Below are 26,456 nucleotides of genomic sequence, written 5' to 3'. Positions count from 1 at the left end.
AATAGCCTCCTCCTGCATCTATTTTCTATGTTTCTATGTTTCTATGGGACCTCCTCCTTAATCTCTTAACTGCCCTTGCATATTAGTATTCTCCACACTGATCTTACTGTCCCCCATGCTGAAAGCTGATGCAAACAACTTGCTTGGTACCTCACCTACATCTAGGGTTGCCAACTTCCTCACTCCCAAATAAGGGACAAAGGGTGACGTCACCGCCCCGCGCCCCACGCCCCACGTGACCTCACCCAGCCAGCGGCCACGTGCTCCCGCTCCACCAATGGCGGCCTCCCTTTGTCCCTTATTTGGGAGTGAAGAAGTTGGCAAACCTACTAATACAGGACAAGGGCGCTCCCATACGGGACAAACTAATTTAACCCAAAATACAGGATGTCCCGGCTAATACGGGACAGTTGGCAACCCTACCTACATCACCAAACACAAAATCCCTCCTTCTGCGGCACTTATTCCTAATGCAGCACATCTCAGAAGTCACGTACATTTGAAATATAATGTAGAGAAAACTGCAAGTAATTTGAACATAGAAACTAGGTGCAGGAGGAGGCCATTCGGCCCTTTGAGCCAGCACCGCCATTCATTGTGATCATGGCTGATCATTCACAATCAGTAACCTGTGCGCAACTTCTCCCCATGTCCCTTGATTCCACATCAAGATGAAGATCAATTAAATTGTCTTTCAATTGTTATTTAAGGGATAAATATTTGCCAGGGAATGACAGGCAGATATTGCATGCATTTGATGCCTTTTATAAGAGTTATTTTGGTTCTCGGCTAATTCTAGTTTCTGCAATCCCCACCCGATTTTACTTAAGGTGGGTCAGATTCTATCAAGCAAACACTTGCACAGAAGTTTCTCCACCCTCTCCAGTTGACACTGCTCCAGAGTTCACTGATTATGCACAAGATGAATTTGCAGCATTTCCTGCTTTATGACTCATTTACTGAACCCTTTCCACCACACTTGTTTTCAGCACTGACTCCACCTTCATGTTTGATTAAGTATTGACGTATGGAGAGTTCTAAAGTTATGGATACGCATCTGAATCCAAAAGTATGAGGAAAAGGTTTTTCCAAAAAAATTATTCAAATACAGCTGTTAATCCCTGAACTGGTCCAGTGCAACAGAGGACTGGTCAGTGGGTGGAGAGGTCTGTTCATTGTTCACTTAGTTGCCAGAGGGTACCATGTAGTTTGAGTGACTCTCCAACATTGACCATATCTTTGCCTGATGTGGATGTTCACACAAGTTTCACATGAACCTGCACTGGGAATCTGACTTGACTAAAAACTCAAAAGGCATTGATTTATTTTCTCCACAGACACACCCAGCTTCACTAATTCACCTATTTGAATTCCTATCTGTTTACCACAGATCAACTGAAAGCAGCAACAACTCAAGTGATGCGCCAAATTCTTCCTGTAGTTAAACAGGTTGTTTATCCAACACCATCCCAAATCGATGACTCATTGGGCAGAGTGAGGCAATAAAACAAGTACACTGTTTTGATTAAGGAAGATTTGTCAAGATGGTTACCTTTCACAACCCATGGTGTTTATTTTATTCATTTCTATTTTGAATGAGTGTACAGGGCTCAAATTATAATTGTCCTTCCAGATGTGTCAGTTCTGATCACTGCAGATGCAGCCAAAACCATCACTTGCTCGTGACTGCTTCCAAACTAGCTTCTCCACAGAGACCACAAGCTGGAGCCCAGTCCAACGCTTCCATCTGGGGATGGATTTGGAGGAAGCCTGGGCAAACGTTACGATGTCCTCCTTGCTGAAAGACCTCGCTGACATTCACAGTCAGAGGTTACATTTGAAATGAGCCCTCAAAATTTTATTTTTAATGCAAATGTTGGAAATTAAAATCAAAAACAGGAACAGGAACTGTTGGAAATACTCAGTGGGTCAGGCCGCATCTTGGGAAGAGAAACAGAGTCAACATTTCTAGTCTGAGACCCTTTATCAAAGGGTGGCGGCCTGCTTGTTTAATGGGAGAGGTCGGTCTTATTCAATGCCAAGAAACAAGACGATAACTGATTATGTTACTGAGCCCTGCACCCACAAAATACAGTTCAGTTTATTGTCACGTGTACAGAGGTATAGTGAAAAGCTTTTGTTGCATGCTATGCAGTCAGCAGAAAGACAATACATGATTACAATCGAACCATTTACAGTGTACAGATACATGATAAAGGAATTACATTTAGTGCAACGTTAAAGTTTAAGCCAGCAAAGTCCAATCACGGATAGTCTGAGGGTCACCAAAGAGGTAGATAGTAATTCAGCACTGCTCTCTGGTTGGGGTAGGACGATGGTTGTTAAGTCACATATTGAGGTTCCACTTGTCCAGAGCGAAGCAGTAAGAGAATGTGCAATTACCAAGGAAATATTTGGTTACAAAATCAACAGAGATAGTGAATTCTAGAGGTGATGTTGGGGATGAAACGGCATTAACTCCAAACATTAAGGCTCACCTCATTGACAATAGCCTCGTATTCACACTGTACTTTTCTCGTCGAGTATGCATAGCCTAAGAAAAGATGAAGGAAAACATTCTTAATTATTTCACATCAGCGACGACAATGTTTATCCAGATTTTTTCGTTATTATTCTAAAATTGTCTATCTACATTTTTTGAACTGTGGTAAAATCATAAACTAAAGGACAATTAACTACTTTCCCCGACCAATTCTACAATGATGAATTCAAAATATCACAACTACACTTGGAGAGGTCATAGAAACATAGAAAATAGGTGCAGGTGGAGGCCATTTGGCCCTTCAAGCCAGCACCGCCATTCATTGTGATCATGGCTGATCATCCACAATCTGTAACCCATGCCTGCCATCTCCCCATATTCCTTGATTCCACTAGCCCCAAGAGCTCTATCTAAATCTCTTTTAAATTCATCCAGTGATTTGGCCTCCACTGCCCTCTGTGGCAGAGAATTCCACAAATTCACAACTCTCTGGGTGAAAAGGTTTCTTTTCACCACAGTTTTAAATGTCCTCCCCTTTATTCCTAGACTGTGGCCCCTGGTTCAGGACTCCCCCAACATTAAAAAACATTTTTCCTGCACCTTTTATAATTTTTTACGTCTCTATAAGATCCCCTCTCATCCTTCTAAATTCCAGTGAATACAAGCCAAGTCTTTCCAATCTTTCCTCATATGACAGTCCCACCATCCCATGGATTAACTTCGTGAACCTACGCTGCATTGCCTCAAGAGCATCTTAGAGGGTTCACCCAGTGAGACCATACAAACAGATCTCAGCAATAATTATTGGTGTCTACAACAAACCTCCTCAGAGCCAGTGGGAGGTCGAAGAACAGATATTCAGGAAGATTATGGAAAGATCTAAAAAAACAACAGGGTTGGTGTACTGGGTGATTTTAATTATATCAGATATTGACCGGGACTTCCTTGGTGGCAGAGGCTTATATGGGGCAGAATTTGTTAGCCAGGAAGGTTTATTGATACAGTATGTAGAGAGACAATGAGTGTCGGTGGACTACAAAAGGGGCCCATGAAATGGACCATACTGGACTTTGCATTGGGAGTGATTGCAGTTTCAGTGGGGGAGCATTGTGGGAACAGTAATCATAACTCTGTAAGGTTTAAGGTAGTTATGGATAAGGGTAAGTCTGATCCTTGGGTGAAAGTGCTAAATTGGGGGAAAGCTAATTAGAGTGGTGTTAGACAGGAACTGGGGAGAGGAGATTGGGATAAATCTGACATGTGGTCATCATTTAAAGACCAGCATGTTCCTCTGAGGATGAAGGATATGCATGACAAGGTTCAGTAATCTTGGATGACAAGAGAATTATAAATTTAGTTAAAAAGAAAAAGAAAGTATATGCAAGGTGTATACAACTGAAATTGGACGAGGCCTTTGAGGAATATAAAGGAAACAGTTAAGATCTTGATCAAGGAATTAGTTGAAAGTAGCATGAAATCTTGGTGGTAGACACAAAATGCTGGAGTAACTCAGCGGATCAGGCAGCATCTCTGTTGAGAAGGAATATCCTAGGCCTTTCCTCAAAGGCCTTGCCAATTTCAGTTTTATCCTGGGCCTCCTCCATTGTCAGAGTGAGGCCCAGGGCAAATTGGAGGAACAGCACCTCATATTTCGCTTGGGTAGTTTACACCCCAGCGGTATGAACATTGACTTCTCTAACTTCAGATAATCCCTGCTTTCCCTCTCTATCCCCTCCCCTTCCCAGTTCTTCCACTAGTCTTCCTGTCTCCGACTACATCCTATCTTTGTCCTGCCCCCTCCCCTGACATCAGTCTGAAGAAGGGTCTCGACCCGAAACGTCACCCATTCCTTCTCTCCAGAGATGCTGCCTGACCCGCTGAGTTACTCCAGCATTTTGTGTCTACTTTCGATTTAAACCAGCATCTGCAGTTTGTTTCCTACACATGAAATCTTGGTGAGTAGGATTAATGAGAATCCCTAGGTATTTTATATGTACAGTACATTTAAAGCAACAAAGGTAGCTGGGGAGAGGGCATGTCCACAAGGACAAAGGAGGGAATCTACACATGGAGCCAGAGGAAGAGAGAAAAGTCCTAAATAAGTGCTTTACATCAATATTCACCAAAGACAAGGACTTGGAAGGATAGTGAAATCAGGGAGAGATATGTTAATATTCTAGGATATGTCAATATTAAGGAGGAAATGTTGAGTCTCATGAAAACATTAAGTGTGATTCAGTCTTCTGGATCTAATGGAATCCATCCTAAGATACTGATGGAGAAAGGGATGAGTTTGCTGGGGCCTTGTCCAGGATCTTTGTATTCTCTTTAGCTAGAGGACTGCAGAATAGCCAAAGTTGTTCCTTTGTTTAAGAAGGGCAATACACATAGAACATCCGTTGATCAGTTAAAACTGAGGAGAGAAAAAACTTTTTCACCCAGAGTTGTGAATTTGTGGAATTCTCTGCCACAGAGGGCAGTGGAGGCCAATTCACTGGATAAATTTAAAAGAGTGTTAGGCAGAGCGCTAGGGGCTAGTGGAATCAAGGGATATGGGGAGAAGGCAGGCACGGGTTACTGATTGTTGATGATCCGCCATGATCACAATGACTGGCGGTGCTGGCTCAAAGGGCCGAATGGCCTCCTCCTGCACCTATTTTCTATGTTTCTATGTTTAACATCGAATAATAAAGCTCAGAAACAGGCCCTTCAATCCACGAAGTTTGTGTTGATCACGATACCCAATTAAACTAATCTCTTCTGCCAGAAGAGGCAGTGGAATAGTTACAATCACAAGGTGATTAAAAGACATTTAGGACAGATTGATGAGGCATAGAAGGGTACAGTCCTAATGTGGAGAAATTGGAACGTGTAAATGGGCATAAAGGTCAGCGACGACATGGGTCTTTTCTGGGCTGCAAGACTCATATTTAATCAATGGCCCCATTCAGAAATCTTACACAATTCCTTAAAACCAGAGTGGGAGAAAATAAAATAGCCCCAGCATCCACTATTTTGGCCATTACAACCCTGGAATCACTGGGATGTTTATTGCAGGCTATTTTTTGCTGTTTGTATGAAAATAGGATCAGGAGCATAGAAAATAGAAGCATGAGTATACAATTTAGTGCCTTATACGTGCCCCCGCTGTTCAATATAATCATGGCTGAACATTGATCTCATTATCAGATTTCTCTTTCTCTAGGTTCCTTTATGATTTCTGCATCTAGAACAACATCTCTCTGAAGATATTCAGAGACTTGACCGCTGCAACCCTCTGAGGTAGAAACCCCCACAGATTCACCACAGAGTCAACACATTCCTCATATGATAGAGGGACTGTCATATGAGGAAAAATTGGAAAGACTGGGCTTGTATTCACTGGAGTTTAGAAGGATGAGAGAGGATCTTATAGAAACATATAAAATTATAAAAGGACGGGACAAGCTAGATGCAGGAAAAATGTTCCCAATGTTGGGGGAGTCCAGAACCAGGGGCCACAGTCTAAGAATAAAGGGGAGGCCATTTAAAACTGAGGTGAGAAGAAACTTTTTCACCCAGAGTTGTGATCTTGTGGAATTCTCTGCCACAGAGGGCAGTGGAGACCGATTCACTGGAAGAATTTAAAAGAGAGTTAGATAGAGCTCTAGGGGCTAGTGGAATCAAGGGATATGGGGAGAAGGCAGGCACGGGTTACTGGTTGTGGATGATCAGCCATGGTCACAATGAATGTCAGTGCTGGCTCGAAGGGCCAAATGGCCTCCTCCTGCACCTGTGTTCTGTGTTTCTATTTCTCTTCCTCTCAGTCCTAATTCTTTTGTCCTGAAACATGACTCTTTGTTTGATGCACTCCATCCACTCAACCACACACATCCACAGACCAACCCTGTCATAAGTTTAGAATTTTCAATGTGAACATTATTGAATGTAAACCTCGTCCACTTGATCGAGGGGCAGGTCTTAAACTTCGGCAGGGTTTAAACTAACCTGGCACGGAGATTGCGACTGAAAACAGTGGTGTGGTCGATAAGAAACTTGAGGCAAACGCAGAACTAAAGCAAGCAAACGCAGCGGCCAGGGCGGGCAGGAGAAGGACAGAGAGCGAGCGAGGGAGGGTCCTGATTATCTATCCTGCATTTACTTTAATGCAAGAAACCCGGCAGGTCAGGAAGGTGAACTCGGGGCATGGATAGGCACCTGGGACTAAGAACTACAGAGATATGCTTGAGGGATGGGTGGGACTGATGGGTCAACGTTTAGGGGTACAGAAGCTGCAGGCATGACTAGGAAGGACAACATCCCCCCCTCCCCCCTCTATTGGTCTGTGGAAATTAAAGGGCAAACATGCAGATGAGGGGGAGCGGGTCGTGTTTTGGAAGACCCTTCCTTACCTCGGAAGGTGACCACGATGAGTCGGTCATATTTGCCGCTGAGTTTGGACACCTTTTTCACAAAGAGTGTGAGCGACATGGCGACCCTCCAGCGGCGGCTCCGTGCTTCACTCAAGTTGTGTCGGCGGCAGCGGGTCAACTCTGGTACTTGTTCGCATCCTCCAGTCCTCACCCCAGTGCTGCAACCCGCCTCTCCTCCCCTCCTCCCTCTCTCCCTCTCTCCTGTTCTCCCCTCCTGCTCTCCTCCCCTCCTCCCTCTCTCCCTCTCTCCTGTTCTCCCCTCCTGCTCTCCTCTCTCCTCTCCCCTCCCTCTCCCCTCTCCTGCTCTCCTCTCTCCTCTCCCCTCCCTCTCCCCTCTCCTGTTCTCCCCTCCTGCTCTCCTCTCTCTCCTCCCTCTCTCCTCTCCTGGGCTGCCTCCCAACAATAAATTTGCTCACTCGGATTCTTTGTAAACCAGTCAAACACCCCGCCCCTGCAACACCTTGACCAAAGTTGCGGCGTTAGTTCGAGCCTTTCCCTCTCGGATAGACGTGAACAAGTTATTTAAATGTCAACCTCATTCCTTCCCACACAAGGCGCCTGTGGCCAGTAACTCCCCTGTTTCGCTGACTGTGTAAACCCACCTCTGTTGTTGCTTCCTCATTCCTATGCTGCCGCCGAGGTGGCCCAGCCCACAAGCCCTTGCTCAACTATTCAGCGGTTCACCGAGGAACGCCGGCCGTGTTTGACGGCCACTTGCCGGCACCTTCAGCGGCAGCCCACAGTATCTATTACCATCCTCATTTGTGGCAGCAGCCTCACAACAACGTACAGGCATTGCAACTTTATACAACGTTGTCTGGGGCCACCTTGGAGCTTCTCCACACCTGTGTATTATCTTGTTCACTATGTTTACATATTCTGTTGTGCTACTGCAAGTAAGAATGTCATGGTCCTTCCTGGGATATATATTATGACAATAAAACTCGCTTGACTCTTGGAGTATTGGGGGCAGTTCTGGTCGCCCCATTACAGGAGGGGTCATAATCACACTTTATTAGCCAAGTATGTTTTGCAACATACGAGGAACTTCATTTGCCACACAGTCATAACAATATGGTAGCGCAGCGGTAGAGTTGCTGCTTTACAGCTTTACAGCGAATGCAGCGCCGGAGACACAGGTTCGATCCTGACTACGGGTGCTGCACTGTAAGGAGTTTGTACGTTCTCCCCGTGACCTGCGTGGGTTTTCTCCGAGATCTTCGGTTTCCTCCCACACTCCAAAGACGTACAGGTTAATTGGCTGGGTAAATGTAAAAATTGTCCCTAGTGGGTGTAGGATAGTGTTAATGTACGGGGATCACTGGGCGGCACGGACTTGGAGGGCCGAAAAGGCCTGTTTCCGGCTGTAGATATATGATATGATATGATAAAAAGCAACAGAACACACAAATACATTTCAACATGAACATCCACCACAGTGACTCCTCCACATTCCTCCCTGATGGAAGGCGAAAAAAAAAGTTCAATCTCTCCCTTCTTTGTCCTTCAGCGGTCAGGGCCCTCGAGCCTTCCGTTGACGTGAGGATCTTGACTCCCGTAGCCGGCAGCGGACCTTCCTCGTCGGGGCGATCAAGCCTAAAATTGTTGCGCTATCTTGCACAGTTTTGGCTGAAGTTCAATCACAAACAAACAAACCAGAGTTTTAGTATATAGATAAGAATCAGATGCAGACTGGGGTGTGTAATCTGCTCCACTTGCTTTCGATGACCAGCTCCTTCATTATGCTGACATTGAGGGAGAGGTTATCTTGACACCATGCAACTAAGTTCTCTCCTTCCTGTATTGCATCTCATCATTGTTTGAGATTCAGCCCACTATTGGTGATGTCATCAACCTCTAAATTGAGTTTGATCAGAATATGGCCACAGTCATGAATGCATGGGGAGTATAACATAACATAACATAACATAACAACACTTTATTGTCACTCGGCACAACACCGAGCGAAATTTCAGCAGTCACACAAAATACAGCAAAAAGAAAAGAACACAGGACACCCGACCCCAACACAAACATCCATCACAGTGACTCCAAACACCCCCTCACTGTGATGGAGGCAACAAAACTTCCCCTCTCTTCCCCCCGCACCCACGGACAGGCAGCTCGACCCCTACCGAGGCAAACGACACGCACAGCCCCCGCAAGGGGAAGGCCCCCCGGCCGAGCCGCCCCGGGCACCGAAACGTCCCGCGGCCGCACCGGGCGATGTTAAGTCCAACGGCCGAGCCGCACCGGGCACTGAAACGTCCCGCGGCCGAACAGCGCTGACGATGTTAAGTCCAGCGGCCAAGCCGCACCGGGCACTGAAACGTCCCGCGGCCACACCGGGCGATGTTAAGGCCCGCAGCCGAGCCGCGCCCCGGGGAAGAGACCTAATAAAATAAAGGTTTCCCCCCGCCCCACCCCCCCACCCCACACCCCCACCACACACCCCCACCACACATACACAGCCAAAAACAGAAACAAAAACCATCCCAACACCGACACAAACAAAAAAAAAAGAAAAAAGACAACAGACTGCCAGAGAGCCGCAGCCGTTAGGCGCAGCCATAGTAAGGAGCTGAGAACACAATCTGTGGAGCACTGGTGTTGAGTATTTTTTGCAGAGTCCCAGTTTAAAAATAAGGGATTGTGCAGATTTCAGACAGAGATAAGGCAAAACCTCTTCAGAGTACGATAAATCTCTGCAGTTTGCTTTCTTTGCCCTTTAAGAGAAGTATTTCAACATTCAAGTCTGACTGAGACTGTGCAGCATGTCCATAGCTCGATCTCACAAAACATACTGAGAGGGCATCTAGTCCAGTGTGCCGAGAGAGGACAGCGAATCCATAGCTCACCGAGAACCACACAACTCCATTGCTTAATGAGACCATTCGTCCTTGCCCTAGCCCACCAAGAGAGGATATCAAGTCCTTAGCTTACCAGGAAAGGTTGTCCTGACCATCTTTCACACACAGAGGCCATGTCTTTAGCTCACCGAGACTGCACAATCCTGTCCTTGTACCTGCCCACTGGGAGATGACAGCGTGTTCATGGCTCCCTGTCCCCGAGTGGATTCTCACTGATCGTTTCCCTTGCCAACTTTATCCCTGTTTACAAGCAGCAGGTATCTGCTCATTGATTGTCAAACTCGAGCAAGTTTTCAGAAGAGGAAAGCAGGGGAGGCAATAAATTCTGAAATATTTTGTATTATATTCTTTACATTATTTTACAAATTTTAAATACATTATAAAAATCAATCCAAAGCTGAAGAATTTTAATTATTAATACATGGAGTGAGCAACATTTCAGTCAAACTTGGACTATGCTTGTTAACCACCTGGAGCATTTATAGATATCAGTCTGAAGAGGGGTCTCGATCCGAAACGTCACCCATTCCTTCTCTCCGGAGATGCTGCCTGATCCGCTGAGTTACTCCAGCATTTTGTGTCTACCCACAATTTATAGATAGTTGTACACATCTCACACCATCATCAACTTTGTAATCCAAGATTAGAGTAACTAGCAATGACCTGTTCCATGGTTGTGAAACTGTCTAGAAATTCCTCTTCTGAGATTCCATGCTTCGTGTACTGATGCACATAAGCCCTGAAAGATGAAGTTTAAAAAACTCTAAACAAAGATACAAGAAACAAAAATGTAATCAAAATTATTTCCAAATAAAAAGTTATATTTTTATTTTATGATAATAGGAAACCCATTGCATATATTATACGCTTTTGAAGTGTAGTTAAAATATAAGAAATGTTGGAGTCAATTTGCCTAAAGCTCAACATCAGCAATATGGTAAAGATGATAAAAAATCTATTTCAGCAACATTGGTTGAGGGTTAAATATTGGTCAATGCTGGAGTGTTTTCTGCTGTAGGATTATACACTGATGAGCCAAAACATTATGTCATCATGGGCACTCTGACCGGTCTGCGGCTAAGCAGCCCCATACGCAGCAGGGTGCGATGCACTGTGTATTGTGACACATTCCTCCTGTGATCACCATTAACATTTTCTGTGACTTGTGCCACAGTAGATCTTCTGTAGGTTCAGACCAGACGGGATAGCCTTCGTTGCCCTCGCGCATCGATGAGCCTTGGGCGCCCAACACCCTGTCGCTAGTTTGTGGTTTGTCCCTCCTTGGACCACTGTCGGTCGGTACTCACCACTGCTGACCGGGAGCACCCCACAAGCCTTGCCGTTTCAGAGATGCTCTGACCCAGTCGTCTGGCCATAACAATTTGGCCCTTATCAAAGTCGCTCAGGTCTTTACTCCTGCCCATTTCTCCTGCATCCAACACATCAACTTCAAGAACTGACTGTTCACTTGCTGCCTAATATATCCCACCACTTGACAGGTGCCATTGTAACAAGATAATCAATGTTATTCACTTCGTCTGTCAGTGGTCATAATGGTTTGGCTCATTGGTGCAGGTGTCTACTTGAGAAGGCAGAGGGAAGGAGCCTCAATTTATATATTTTATTTTTATTTTTATTAGCAAGGAAGAAAGAGAATTACAAATATAAAGGTTATGGGGATAGATCCGGGAGATGATAAGTATAGTTGTACATCCAACCCTAAACTCAAGTTTTAACTTTAGTTTTAAATTTGAGTTTTGTGTCAAACCCATTTACCTTTTTTAAAAATTCAATAAATGGAGACCAAATTTAAAAAAAATAGATCTGGTTTGTCAATTAAGACAAACCTTATTTTTTCCAAATGCAAGGTCTTGGTCATTTCCGTAATCCATATTTTAATTGTGGGGGTGGAAGGAGCCTCAATTTAACATCCACTCGACACTATGTCTTGTAGGATCAGGGAGCACATAACCCATGAAATCAAGGAAAAGGAAGATAAAAACTAAAAGAAAATAAGAAAGGGACACAAAATACAAGTGGGTATGGTTTATAACTCCAACAGCAGCAACCTAGGGAATAAATAATTACTGAAGAAATAAGACAGGGTTGTAGTGCAGCTGATACAAAATTGCAGGAATTTTCTTGAAGTGAGGAGCAAAAATTTGGAGGATGCGTTCAGGAATGTTGAAAGACGATTGATTAGTAATCTTGGAAAACTGATCAAAATATGCTAGAATTTTATATGTAGTCACTGAGGAATGCTGTATTCAGAAACCATTCTTGAATATATAGTCAATTAGAACTGAAGGCTAGTGGGACAAAGGCATACCATCAAAGGGACAGTGGAATAGGTAGCCTACAAAGTAATTAAACATACAGCAGGAGACTTCAGAGAGCATGTAACTTGTAACGGTAGCACCAACCTTGAAGCAAACATGTCCCAGGCTTTTCTCACAGCATCATCCAGTGGTTTCAGGAGGCACTGGCTGTTGCTGACAAGAGTGGCCGATTTTTCATACTTATTGAAGGATGTTGGTGTTCTCCATATGTTGAAGGCAGAATCTACAGGCATCCAGGAGGTGTACAGTGCCTGCTCCTTAAAAAGGCCTGAAAAAGCATATCATCGTCCCTTGTTAACATAAACAGGACAGGCGCAGCTGCAGCACCAGAAACCCGGGTTCAAACCTGCTGAGTTGCTGCCTTACAGCACCAGACACTCGGGTTCGATCCTGACTACGGATGCTGGCTGTACGGAGTTTGTACGTTCTCCTCGTGACCTGCGTGGGTTTTCTCCGAGATCTTCAGTTTCCTCCCACACTCCAAAGTCGTACAGGTTTGTAGGTTAATTGGCTTGCTATAAATGTAAGTTGTCCCTAAAGTGTGTTGGATAGTGTTAATGTGTGGGGATCACTGGTCGGCGCAGACTCGGAGGGCCTGTTTCCGTGTTGTATCTCCAAAATTAAAACTAAGGCATGGCCATTTCAGGTGATGCGTCACATGAAATCAAAAATCAACAACTCCAAATTCCTTGGTGCTACTGAGAGTACTTTAAAATAATTATAATTAATATTGCTTTCTATTAAAACAATTTAAGTTAGATCACATGGAATCCAAGGTGAGCTAGCCAATAGGCTACAAATTTGGCATGGTAGTGGAGTATTGTTTTTCTGAATGGAGGCCCATGACCAGTGGTGTCCTGCAGGAATCAGTGTGGCTCCACTGTTGTTCATCATCTGCATTAATGAGAATGTAGTCGGCATAGAAGCAACTTTGTGGATGATACCAAAACTGATGGTATAGTAGTAAAGAAAGTCATCAATGATTACAATAGGATCTAAATCAACTGGGAAAGCAAGCCCAAGGAAAAGCTGATAGAGGGGCTAGCGGAATCAAGGGATATGGGGAGAAGGCAGGCACGGGTTACTGATTGTGGATGATTAGCCATGATCACAATGAATGGCGGTGCTGGCTTGAAGGGCCAAATGGCCTCCTCCTGCACCTATTTTCTATGTTTCTATGTTCTATCTAATTCGGACACGTGCAAGGTGTCGCATTTTGGTACATTAAAGCAGGATAGGACTTATACAGTAAATGACAAAAACCCTAAGAGAGTGCTGTAGAACAGAGAGACCTAGAGATAACAGTACACAGTTCCATTACAGATGGACAGGGTAGTGCACAGCATTTGGCATGCATGTTTTCATCGGACAGGACATTGAGTGCAAGAGTTGGAATGTCATGTTATAACTGTATAATATATTGGTAAGAAGGGTGCAGAAATGTTTCACGAGGATGTTACTAGGAGGGTTTATGTCATAAGGAGAGCTGCAGAGGCTGACTCCTTTCCCTAAAGTGCAGTGGGCTGAAGAGCAACTGAATCATCCTACCACAACTAGAGAGCAGTGCTGAACTACTATCTACCTCATTGGTGACATGCAGACTTTCTTTGATCGGACTCTACTGGTTTTACCTCGCACTAAACGTTATTCTCATATCTATACACTGTAAATGGCTCGATTGTAATCAGCATATTTACACAAAAGCTTTTCACTGTACCTCGGTACACATGCCAATAAACTAAACTGAAGTTTATAAAATCACGAGATACAGTGTGGGGGAGTCTAAAGCCAGAGGACACAGATTTAAGTGAGATGGTAAAGATTTAAAGGGGACCCAAGGGACAACATTTTCAGAGTGTGGTGGGTATGTGGAGAAATTATGAGAGAAAGTGGTAGAGATGGGTACAATTGCAATCTTTAAAACATATTTACATGGATAGAATAGATTTAGAGGGATATGGGTCAATAGGCAAATGGGACTAATAATAATAATAATAATGCATTACATTTATATAGCGCTTTTCTAGAAACCCAAAGACTCTTTACATATTAGATCTAACATAAAGATAAATAGATAAACGAACAGAAAAGGATGAATAAGGTGGAGCAGCGGTCAATGATTGAAGGCGGTGTTGAACAAGTGAGACTTCAGTGATGTTTTAAATGTGGTGAGTGAGGAGGAGTCTCTGACGGTTTGGGGTAGTGAGTTCCAGAGGGTGGGAGCAGCGATGGAGAAAGCCCTGTCCCCCCAGGATCTGAGTTTGGTCCGGATGGGGGGGGGGACAGGAGGTTGGCAGCAGCAGAGCGGAGGGTGCGGGTGGGGGTGTGTCTGTGGAGGAGGTCAGTCAGGTAGGATGGGGCCAGGTTATGGAGGGCTTTGTAGGTCATGAGGAGGATTTTGTACTGGATTCTCTGGGGGATGGGGAGCCAGTGGAGCTTGTAGAGGACGGGGGTGATATGGTCACGGGTCGGGGAGTGGGTGAGTAGACGGGCAGCGGAGTTCTGGATGTATTGGAGTTTATTGATGATTTTTGAGGGTGAACCATAGAGGAGGCTGTTACAGTAGTCCAGACGGGAGGTGATGAAGGCGTGGATGAGGGTTTCTGCAGCTGTGGAGGAGAGGGATGGACGGAGACAGGCGATGTTTTTGAGGTGGAAGAAGGCTGTCTTGGTGATGTGTTTAGTGTGTTTGTCAGAGGAGAGGGTTTGATCAAAAATGATGCCAAGATTCCGGATGTGAGGGGAGGTGGATACTGGGAAACCGTCGATGTTGAGCGTGAAGTTGTGGGTGGATTTGGTGTGCGTTTTTGGTCCGATGATGACGATTTTGGATTTGTCACAGTTTAGTTTGAGGAAATTGATTTGAAGCCAAGATTTTATTTCAGTGATGCAGTTTGTCAGGGTAGAGTGTATGGTGGTGGAGATTGACTTGGTGGAGATGAGGAGCTGGATATCATCGGCGAAGCAGTGGAATTGGAGACTAGCTCACAAGTCCGTGGTTGGCATGGATACATTGGGCTGGAGGGTCTGATTCCCTCTGTTTAACTCTACAGTGGGAAATCTAGACTTAGTTTACATGAAATTCAGTTAATATTCTGCATGTTAATTTCTCCTTTTTTTAAAAAGCAAAAAACATGCTTCAATATCATGTTTAATTCCTAGTAATATGAACGGGCTGTTGTTACCATGTAAATTAAATGTATGATTTCAGCATATTTTCCATAATTGAAGTTGGTTACACGTTTCTCGCATTAAATTCACATTTGATGTGTAGAGATCCTAAAGATAAACACAACGGGAGATAGACACAAAATGCTGGAGAAACTCAGCAGGTCAGGTAGCATCTCTGGTGAAAAAGAATAGGTGACGTTTCGGGTCAAGACCCTCTGTCAGACTAAAAGATATACAAAGAGGAAAAAAAACTGCAGATGCTGGTTAAAATCAAAGGTAGACACAAAATGCTGGAGTAACTCAGACTGATCAGTCTGAAGTATGGTCTCGACCCAAAACGTCACCCATTCCTTCTCTCCCAAGATGCTGCCTGACCCGCTGAGTTACTCCAGCATTTTCTGTCTGTCTACAAAAGATATATAACTCAGATTAGTATTGGTATTAGCAGAAGTGTAGGTTTATGAAATGCTCCACATTATCGAAGGAACCACTCTGATATGACTGGTTCATCAGATCGAAGGTATCACAAAATGCTAGAGTAACTCAGCAGGTCAGGCAGCATCTAGGAGAGAGGGAATGGGTGACATTTCGGGTCGAGACCCTTCTTCAGACCAGCAGAACTCTTTTCTGCTAACACATCAAATTACAGTTTACATACAGTCACTGATGTTACTGCAATCACCTGCGTCAGCTTCCTGAACATCCTTGCCTCGCAAAATCAGCAGGTTGGCCAGAGATGTATTGAAGTGCAGCTCCTTATTCTGAGAAACGTTTGCAGCTGGCAAGAGCCTTGTTTGGGGAGGTTTCACTTGCCAGTCAATACCTGAAAACAGAAACAGATCACTAAACTAGTCAAGGAGTTTCTTGTCGTGTACAGAGAGGTACACAGGACATAGATCTAGGGTTGGGGAAGACATTTAGAGGGGATATGATGAGGACCTTATTCACCCCGAGAGTGGAGAGTACCATGACTGAGATAGTGGTTGAAGCTGGGTCCTTGACAGCATTTAAGAGTCTAAATCAGCACTTGAATCAGCAATGATAGCCATGGAAGGGTGCCCAGCATGGACAAGACGGGCCTAATGGCCCATTTCCATGCTGTTATATCTAAATCTTCTAAAATAATCGCTGCTGTTTGCTGTGGAATAGATGATGACTGACCTGCCTCCATTTTTGTGTTGGCCATCAGCATTTGTCGCAGATGCTTCAGAAGCCCTGGCCAAGTAAAGGTACTGAACTGCAGAGATGTGTCAGACATCTGTGGGATGTTCATTAGGCCCAGTAATTTATACTCTGGATGTGCCACCAAACTTTCCAGCAGATCACCTGCAGACAGAGAGAAATCAAAGATCAGTTGCTACTTTAAAAACAATTATTTATCTAAAGGGTCATTGCAGCACAGATGGAAGCTGTTTGTCCCATTTGATTCTGCAGTGACTCTCTGCAGAGTACTCTGGGCAGGCCCATATCCTTGTTCTATTCCTATAATCCTGCAAGTGTATTTCCTTCAAGAAGCTATCCAGTACCAGCATACCTGCATAGCCAGTAAATACAAGATAATTACCATTCACTCCATAAAAACATTCTTCGTCACATCCTCCCTGCGCCTATTGACCAAAGCCTTAAATGAATGTCCTCTAGTCCCTTTAACATCAGTTAACAGGAGCAGCTTTTCTTTGTCAATCTTTACACTAACCTCCTTTGTTCTAAGGACAACACCCTTTTCCCTCATCGCTAAGTGAGGTGATGACAAATGATGCAACGATTTGTTTAAAATGTATTCGTTTCAGGATCTGAATGGCACTGGTAAGACCAGTAGTATCGCCGATTATCCTTGAAAGTCCAGCTCCAGGCCACCACTGCTGCTTTCACTGCAGCACATGAGCCAATGGGCCCGACACTCAACATTTACAAGGCAATGGTCCCCCACCAACCTATCCTATTACACCATACTTCCCTCTCCGATAATAAAGGTTGACAGCAAGATCTTGTAAAACACAGACCACCTCCTTGAGAACCACTGCATAGCGACAGGAGGCATTGATGTACATAGGCTTTTGTTGATGTGGAAAAGGCTATTGAGAGATCAAGATACCAGACTATGACTTCTGTGCAATATGTCAGGCAGCAATATCCCTGGCCTTTCATATACTTCTGGACTACCTACACCAGGCATCCAGTGGTACTGGAAGAATTCACCAAAGCTTTGCAAAAAACAAAGCATTGGAGGAACTCAGCAGTCAGGTGGTATCTGTGGAAGGAATGGACAGATATGTTTCAAGTCGAGTGAAGAAGGGTTCTATTCCAAAATGCCGCCTGTCCATTCCCTCCACTGATGTTGCCTGACCACTGTGTTACTCCAGCGCTTTGTGTTTTGCTTAAGATTCCAGCATCTGCAGTTTCTTGTGTCTGTTTCTGCAAAATCCTGGAAGGACACGTGAACAAACATTAGTGTCCTCTCCAAGGCCAACATTCCCAGTATTGAAGCCCATGTTGAGCTCACTTGGTTACATTGGGCAGACCACATCGTTAGCATGCCTGACATCAGAATTCTGAACCTGATCCTCCGTTTCCTGAGTAATACTTTCCAGTATTTGCCCCGCCATCAATATCAGAACCTGCAGGCCACCACCCTGACTGCACTGGCCAGCTGTGCCCTTTAGGGATCTGCTTGCTGGAGCAGGCCAGCTTTTACCGTGAGTAAATTCAAGGGGAGCGCTGCACTCTGCTACAAGCCTCAGATGGTGCGATTGCTGGGATGGGGCTTCACCATTTAATTGCCTTACAATGGCGGGATGCAGAGAAGGATTGCGGAATTGAGGTTAGATACAATCAAATCAGCGGTGATCTTATTGAAAGGTGATGCAAGCTCGAAGCTCTGGCTTACTTTAGCCTGTTCCAGTCTCTCACATTTATTATCTTCCACCCACGAAACTGGCTCCCTCTAGTGACAAATACTCCCAGCCTACAACAAAAATAACAAACTACTGCAGGAACTCAGATCAGTGGTATCTGTGGAGGGAAATGGACAGACAACATTTTGGGTCAGGACCTTTCTTCAGACTGATAGGTGGGGGGGGGGGGGGGGGGGGGGGGGGGGGTTAGAGCTGGCAATCAGCCAGCTGGTAGAAAGAGGTGATGGGAAGGTAAGGAGGGTTGATTGCCAGATTGGAGTGTTGAGATGTGTCGCAATAGGTGGGAAGGGACTGTACAAGGAAGCAACAAGATAGTTTGTAGGTATTTGGAGATGAATTCTGTGGCAGCAGCTGGGAGGTAGGAGATAAAATGGGAAGTGTGATGTGGGGCACTGTTACATTGGAGGCTGTGGAGGGGAGACTGTCAGAAGTGATGAGATGTGTGATGGTTTTAGAGACAGCGGGCTGGTGTTTGTGGAGTTATGGTCAAGGTGAAGATATGAACGGTCTGGGAGCTGATGCCTGGCCTCAACATGCTGGAGATCAGTCTGCAAGACTGCAATGGACCCAGCTCTTGTCTGCAGGTCTGATGCTGATGTTGGGTTTGGTACGGAGTGAATGGAGGGCTCTGTGTTCGGAGAAGGAGATTTTGGCAGTGCTTGAGGGGAATGAAATTGATTTTGTGGTGGCAGTTGGAAATTAAAATGAATCAAGGGATATGAGGAAAGAGCCAGGATGGGGTATTGATTTTGGATGATCAGCCATGATCATATTAAATGGCGGTGCTGGCTTGAAGGATAGAATGGCCTCCTCCTGCGTCTATTTTTTACGTTTCTAAGTTAAAAGAGAACAGAAGTGTTGAGAGATGTCCATGAAGAAGGGGAGTGTTAGACCCTGCCTGATTGTGAAGGTACTACAAATAATGAAACTTGGGAAAAAGGATAAATGGAAAAGAGAATGGTAAATAAAAGTAGTTTTCTCCTCACCGAGAGGATTTGAGCCATACTCTGTCCCATGGTTTCTGGTATACGCTGGTTGCAAGACGCTGGCAAGTTGATGAGCAATTACTTTATTGATGTCCGTGAAAGAGATTTGTTTTATATTCATCAACTGCAAACAAATCTTGTGAATAATGTCATTCTCTTGAATGAGTAGTGCATCTGACGACTGATACAAGTGAGACAGGGTCAGCATTGTGTTGTAATTCTGGACAATTATCTGCAAAACAAAATTCTCCTTTTGAAAAAATGAAATGCAAAAACACAAAATGGCAACAAGATTCCCACTGCCTTTTGCTGTCACGGCTCCTTACGTTTCCCCAGTGCAATATCTCTTCAACTATGAATACTCTACTACAATGCTGGACCACTGCTGCATTATCAAGTATCCTTGCATCCACCCTCTAAAACATTTCACTGCCTAGCTCATCACCCATTGTTCCTGAAGAAGGGTCTCGACCCAAAAAGTCACCCGTTCCTTCTCTCCAGAGATGCTGCCTGTCCCGCTGAGTCACTCCAGCATTTTGTGTCTATCTTTGGAGTAAACCAGCATCTGCAGTTCCTTCCTACACGCTCCTGAATACTCCCTTGGAGGCTGCGATACATGCCATCCCAAGGAACTATCCTTGTCCCCTAAACCACACCACCTACTTATGAAGTTAGAAGCCCATTATAGGACAATTAAATCTCTATTGCTTGATTTTACCACAAATCATCTGTGATCAGACCTCTTATTTTAACCAGCACAGGGCATCATTCGTTTTAGTAGTTTCATAGCCAGAGAAGAGCAAAAAGATGCTGGCACTGATAACTATATCTTACAAAGATTACAGGTTAGCTGACGATTTATTTCCTACTCTCAATTTTGTTTATGTTAGACCATTCTGCAACCACTTGAGCACAAATCGGACACTACAAACCTCATGACGACGCAGAGATCTAGCCTACCTCTCCCGTTCCATATGGCCACGTGAGTTGATTCAGTATCAATGAGTGTGGGTACCTATCCCGCAAGCATTGAGTGACAAATGTCCCCAACCCAGAGCCGGTCCCTCCAGCGAGACTCATCATTGTCACAAAGCCGCTGAGCCGCTCACATTTCTCAGCCTCCCGTTGGACCAGGTCCATCACAGCTTCTTCATGCTGAGGACCATGATCACAGAACCTGAGCATCAAAACACACAGAAGTTCATAAGTTCGGCCGATCAAATCTACTCTCCCATTCAATCATGTTTGATCAATCATTGAAAATAGAATTTCACTGAGGCCGAGATGAGGGAAAATAGAAAAGAAAAAATAACTTGCATTTCATTAATATCTTTCACATCCTCGGTTTATCCAAAAGTCTTTTAAAGCCAATTAGGTACTTTACCAAAGTCTCCTCATTGTCACAATGCATTAAATGAAGCTTCAAACTGAACATAGCAAGACCTGCAACGCCATAACAACTAGAATCATGCGTTTTGAGAAGCACCTGAGCCAATAACTCGAGTATAATGTTCTATTCATAACTGAGTTACAGTGAGCATGATGTTAAAAATACATTCAAATATTTCAAATAACTAAAATAATAATTTTGAGGCAATACTTATAAGAAAGGTCTCAACCCGAACTGTCACCCATTCCTTCTCTCCAGAGATGCTGCATGCCCCGCTGAGTTACGTCAGCTTTTTGTGTCTATCTTTAGTTTAAACCGGCATCTGCAGTTCCTTTCTACACAGTTATATCAGCTTGGTCTGGTTTAATTCTCACTTGAGGTATGTGATTACTGATCTGAACTACTGAAGAGCTCTGATCATTGGCAGAACCATATCAACGTAAATAGAGACAGGAGTTTAGTGAAAGAGGAAGAACTGCTGCTTAGAAATACCACCAGTGATCAACAATGCAAACCCCACTCAAATAATGTGGCAGACAAATCAGTCAGGGCAAATAACCCCTTTCCCCAATTCATAGACACAGTACTTCAGTGAATATTGTTGCAAGCTGAAGGTAGACACATAATGCTGGAGTAATTCAGTGGGACAGGCAGCATCTCTGGAGAGAAGGAATGGGTGACGTTTTGGGTCGAGACCCTTCTTCCAAACATTGTGGAAAGCTGGTTTGATTTCCGTGAAAAAGGAAAGATGGAATAGCAGCAAATGTTTTTTATGATGGTTAGATTCATTCTTACCCATTTGCCCAATTATTTCCAGATCCTTGTTTCTGACAGAAGGCTGACTGAGCTCCGTATCTCCAGCGCCCTGAGCTTGCAGCTTTAGACACCGTGTGGCTGATGACCTTTGGCTCCATGTCGACCAGAACAGCCCGAGCGACTGGTACTCCTGCAAATCACACAACTACTTGTCTCTAAAACATAACATTGCAGGTAATGAAACAAAGCAGAGGAGACTTCGCTTCAGAGTCTGCGTCAGGATTATTTTAGTTCAGTAACCCAAGTAACTCTTTGAGTGTATGAAAAGCGCTATATAAATGTAATGCATTATTATTATTATTATTATTATAAAGAATGTTGGATCACAGCAGGAGAAAGGAGAGATTTAACAGGCTGGGTTTGTTTTACCCAAGGTGAAGGAGGCTGAGGGATGAACTGCTGGAGGTATATAAAATTATGAGGGTGGTAGGTAGGATAGACAGTAAAAACCTTTTCTCAATGGTAGGGCTATTTAAAACAAATGGGTATAGATTTAAAGTAAGAGGACAGAGATTTAGATGGGATATGAGAATGTTTTCCACGCAGAGAGTGGTTGGAATCTGCAGTGGCTGTTTGAACATTAATATTCAAGGAGCAATCAGATAGGTCCTCAAGTCACCAAGGCATAGAAGGGCAAGGGCCTACTCAGATAGGTGGGATTAGTGTTGACAGGTAGCAATGAACAGTATGTCCATAGTGGGGCAAAGGGTTTGTTTCTGTTCTGTTCCACCTAAAAGTCTGAGGACCAACTTCAGCAAAATGGAATTACTTCAAAATCCATTTTAGACTGATATTAAGCCAATCATCTGAATGACCCACTTTGTACCCCTGATTGGTTTGATTCAATGGAAAGACGCTTTGCTCTGATCTTGTTGAAACGACTGTGCACAGACATTAAGGGAAGCTATGGACAACAAGGAGCCTCACCATCAGTGCCGCTGCTGAAGAATAGCTCCTGTGAAGTGTTCCAGTAACTCTCATTCCGGCCACTCTGGCCATCTGCGCTCACCACTTCAAATAGTTGCTGCCCAATCTGGTTCCCACACTGGCCAAGTTGCACCACCACCAGTGACATGTCAGCCTTGGACCCTGTTCGTATAATAAACATAGAATAAACCCAATATCCTGTTGCCCACCACAAGAGCTCAATCCCCGCAGCGAGGAACCAAGGCTGTATCCCGCACCACCAGCAGCCTCAGGAGCAATATGCCGAGCAGTAGAAGATGCCAAGTCCTGATTACCATGAAGTAACAATCAGCATGGATTCACCCTCCTTTATACTCCTTATGATTTTATACACCTCTATAAGATGACCACTCCTCCGGTCCATGGAATAAGGTCCTAGATTCACCTTTTAATTCAACGGTTCCACATAAACAGGAATTCCAGGCATTTTATCTCAGACATGCTTTTTGTCGCTGCTGATAATTTCAGCTTATTTGTTTTCTAATCAAACCTTTTGCAAATGCACTGTTATTCAATATGACTTTGTTGCCAACTTTCAAACTGCTTATCATAGTTTTTGTCATTTAATCATTCCTGCCTCTTCTCACTTTCACTGATATCAACTCCATCTTCCCAAACACCTTTAACCTGCACTTTCTCTGCAGCTGCAACTCTTTGCTGCACTCTGTTTATCTTCTCTTTTGCACTACCTATGTATGATTTGCCTGGATAGTGTACCAATACTATAAAATGCCAACCAATAAAGCTTGTTTTAACTCTTAACGTTTCCCTGTTCGGATAAAAATATCACAGAATATAAAACACAAAAACAGGCCTTTCAACCAATCATGCCTGTGCTAACCATGATGCCAATTTAGTCTAATGATGTACTGTAGATGTACGTAAACATGGTCTGTATCTCTCTATTCCCTGCCTGTTCTATCTGAATGCCTCTTAAATGTTGATCCGATATTTTTAACATACTTTTCTGAGATGCCATGGTCAACAAATGTCTCATATCTTCATAATTTGTTGTGCTACGATTCATGACATTGGTTTCAGATTTAACTAAATCAGTTTCGGTCCTAATAGACAATAGGTGCAGGAGTAGGCCTTTCGGCCCTTTGCGCCAGCACCGCCATTCACTGTGATCATAGTTGATCATCCACAATCAGTACCCCGTTCCTGCCTTCCCCCATTTTGCTCGATCTAACTCTCTCTTGAAAGCATCCAGAGAATTGGCTTCCACTGCCTTCTGAGGCAGAGAATTCCAGATTCACAACTGTCTTGGGTGAAAATGTTTTTCCTCATCTCCGTTCTAAATGGCCTACCCCTTATTCTTAAACTATGGTCCCTGGTTCTGGACTCCCCCAACATTGGGAACATGTTTCCTGCCTCTAGCATATCCAATCCCTTAATAATCTTATGTTTCAATAAGATCCCCTCTCATCCTTCTAAATTCCAGTGTTTACAAGCCCAGTCTCTCCATTCTTTCAACATATGACAGTCGCTCCATTCTTTCAACATATGACAATCATATAATATAGACAGTAATATAAATGTTGTCATATTATGATCACTCTTCCCTAAAGACTCTTAAGCTGCCAGATTGTTGATGTGTTGTACAGGGAGCATTGTGCAATCTGTTTGTAATAAAGGCGAATCATTTGGACGTGGATATGGAAGGCTCAATCCATAAGGGACACTGAATACAGAAATAAGGAGGTTGTTCATGGGAAACCCTGACCCTGTCTGAAGATTCATGACCAGAAATGTCACCTATCCATATTCTCCAGAGATGGTGCCTGACCCACTGAGTTACTCCAGCAAAGATAGATATGAAAAGATGGAGTAACTCAGCGGGATAGGCAGCATCTCTGGAGAGAAGGAATGGGTGGCGTTTTGGATCGAGACCCTTCTTCTCTCTCGTCACTCTAGGCTGGTTAGCACGCAACAAACGTTTTTCACTGTACCTCGGTACACGTGCAAATAAACGAAACTGACTGACTTTGTCTTCTTTAGCTTAAGCTGTCGAAGCCAGGTCCACAGTTTCCAAAACGACCCACAGTACTCAAGTAACTGCGACCTACCCCGCCACGGGTGGCAGGATCTGTGGTTCCCACTTGTGTTTGGAGACAACCGATGGGGCCATGGATCAGCAGCAGTACAGACAGACCCTCGGTGGCGTGGGAGCCGCTGAGAAGTCCGCAGGTATCACCCTTCCTTCTCCTAGCTAGCGCCAGATTCCTTCTCACATCAGATGCTCATCCACCTGCCCATCACAGCGTCTGTTGTTGATACGATTCACTGTGGAGGCTGGAGCGATGCCGCGGCAACCACCCGTTGCACCTGTTGTTGGGTGGATTGGGTTAGTGTGCGGCTACAGACCAGGTCACAGATCCCTTGCACCGCTGTTGTCGGGTAAATTGAGTGGGTCAGTGCGCTGCGCGGCGACGTGCGGCCACAGGCCCCTTGCACCGCTGTTGTCGGGTAGATTGAGTGGGTCAGTGGGAGTGCGCTGCGCGGTCACAGACCCTGGCCTTGCACCGTTGTTGTCGGGTAGATTGAGTGGGTCAGTGCGCGGCGACGTGCGGCCACAGACCCTGGCCTTGCACCGTTGTTGTCGGGTAGATTGAGTGGGTCAGTGCGCGGCGACGTGCGGCCACAGACCCTGGCCTTGCACCGTTGTTGTCGGGTAGATTGAGTGGGTCAGTGCGCTGCGACGGACGGCCACAGGCCCTGGTCTTGCACCGCTGTTGTCGGGTAGATTGAGTGGGTCAGTGCGCGGCGACCACAGGCCCTGGTCTTGCACCGCTGTTGTCGGGTAGATTGAGTCAGTGTGCGGCGACAGACCAGGCCACAAATCCCTTGCACCGCTGTTGTCGGGTAGATTGAGCGAGCGCGCGGCAGATGGCGGGAGCAGCCCGTGCCCCTGGCCGCGGGGGCTCCACCAATGGGGGCGACGGATGGAGCCTGGCCGCGGGGGCTCCACCAATGGGGGCGACGGATGGAGCCAGGGCGGCGCCGCCACCGGCCAATGGGGAGCGCGGATGGGCTGAGGCCGCAGCTTTCTGTCGTGAGGGAAATGGCGGCTGGGACTGGGCCTTCGGAGCTCTCCAGCGCCGTATCCCGTTGTGTTCGCCCCCACAATATCGTCCCTCGCCTTCAACAGGGTCGCTACACGGGCCATGGTCCCACCAGAGTCTCACAGGTAGGCCAGGGGATGAGATAACTGAACTTGTCGGAAGGGCCCTGTAAAGCCGGGGACTCGATTTTGCTGCGGCCAAAACGATGATTGTGATTTGGATGCGGGAGGGGGTGGTTGTTGCCGCTGCTAATCGGGTTTCGGTGGAAGGCATGTGTTGGCTGCGCATTATTTCGGGGCTCATTGTCCGCCTCACCGGGGTGCAGCGTAACAACTTGGCACCAAGTGTTACGGGAGGGGGGAGGGGGGTAATGTATACATAGAGGTGAATGACTAATAGTATTCGCTTCGGAATAGTTCCTGAATAGGACTTATCATTCGTGAAAATAAAACTTGGATAACAGAAGGTTCAATCGAATTATAGTCAAAGGAGTTTGGCGAAAATTAAAATCGATTTTAATTACAAAGAAAATTTAAGCTAGATACATATCGCCAGGAGCAAATTTAAGCGTAAATACGGGTACTTTGATCTCTTCTGGAACAATAAACTGTCTACTTGCTGTTATTGTGACTGTCCAGACAGCATCTGCAGTTCCATGTTTCTACATTTTGATTGCACTATTATTAATTTTGTTGAGGGAAAAAAACTGCAGATGTTGTTTTAATCGAATGTAGACACAAAATGTTGGAGTAACTCAGCGGGTCATGCAGCATCTCGGGAGAGAAGGAATGGGTGACGTTTCAGGTCGAGACCCTTCTTCAATCTGATTGAAGAAGAGTCTCGACCCGAAACATCACCCATTCCTTCTCTCCCGAGACGCTGCCTGACCCGCTGAGTTACTCCAGCATTTTGTGTCTGCACTAATTTTGTTGAAATGTTTTTTCTTGTTTGTCTCTAACAATCATCCCATCTTATTTGTCCATTCATAATAGGTAAAACCTGAGGTATTACATTGTCAAGTAG

The 26,456-nt window shown here is 44.9% G+C and overlaps 3 protein-coding genes across 7 annotated transcripts in view; 1 reads left to right on the top strand and 2 right to left on the bottom strand.

Annotated features, from left to right (window-relative positions):
- fer1l4 (fer-1 like family member 4) overlaps positions 1 to 7,009 on the bottom strand; it is a 116,154-nt gene extending 109,145 nt beyond the window's left edge. The window contains exons 1-2 of the mRNA XM_078419230.1: positions 6,895 to 7,009; positions 2,499 to 2,554 (exon numbers count right to left, since the gene is read on the bottom strand). Coding sequence (XP_078275356.1) covers positions 2,499 to 2,554; positions 6,895 to 6,973 — 135 coding nt within the window. The 5' untranslated portion in view covers positions 6,974 to 7,009. The remainder of the gene's footprint in view (positions 1 to 2,498; positions 2,555 to 6,894) is intronic.
- Positions 7,010 to 10,131: 3,122 nt separating this feature from the next.
- Positions 10,132 to 25,301, bottom strand: tubd1 (tubulin, delta 1). Of its 5 annotated transcripts, none has more exons than XM_078418604.1 (9): positions 24,356 to 25,301; positions 22,330 to 22,491; positions 21,382 to 21,532; positions 20,157 to 20,373; positions 19,197 to 19,428; positions 16,457 to 16,621; positions 15,978 to 16,118; positions 12,209 to 12,392; positions 10,132 to 10,524 (listed from the first exon to the last, which is right to left on the bottom strand). In XM_078418604.1, exons 2-9 carry the CDS (start codon positions 22,475 to 22,477, stop codon positions 10,410 to 10,412), a joined length of 1,353 nt encoding a protein of 450 aa, XP_078274730.1. In that variant the 5' UTR covers positions 22,478 to 22,491; positions 24,356 to 25,301; the 3' UTR covers positions 10,132 to 10,409. The 5 variants fall into 5 exon arrangements, with proteins under 5 accessions (XP_078274730.1, XP_078274731.1, XP_078274729.1 ...); XM_078418605.1 differs by having other exon boundaries at positions 24,438 to 25,301; XM_078418603.1 differs by having other exon boundaries at positions 24,321 to 24,456.
- The window catches only part of LOC144604340 (short transient receptor potential channel 4-associated protein-like), a 38,822-nt gene continuing 37,651 nt past the window's right edge, over positions 25,286 to 26,456 (top strand). The window contains exon 1 of the mRNA XM_078418602.1: positions 25,286 to 25,558. Within this exon, the coding sequence (XP_078274728.1) occupies positions 25,301 to 25,558 (258 nt within the window). The 5' untranslated portion in view covers positions 25,286 to 25,300. The remainder of the gene's footprint in view (positions 25,559 to 26,456) is intronic.

The sequence above is a fragment of the Rhinoraja longicauda genome, chromosome 22 (genome assembly GCF_053455715.1).
Source record: "Rhinoraja longicauda isolate Sanriku21f chromosome 22, sRhiLon1.1, whole genome shotgun sequence".
NCBI lineage: Eukaryota > Metazoa > Chordata > Chondrichthyes > Rajiformes > Arhynchobatidae > Rhinoraja > Rhinoraja longicauda.
Note: the sequence above shows the minus strand (reverse complement) of the source record. Positions and strands in the feature narration are given on the sequence as shown.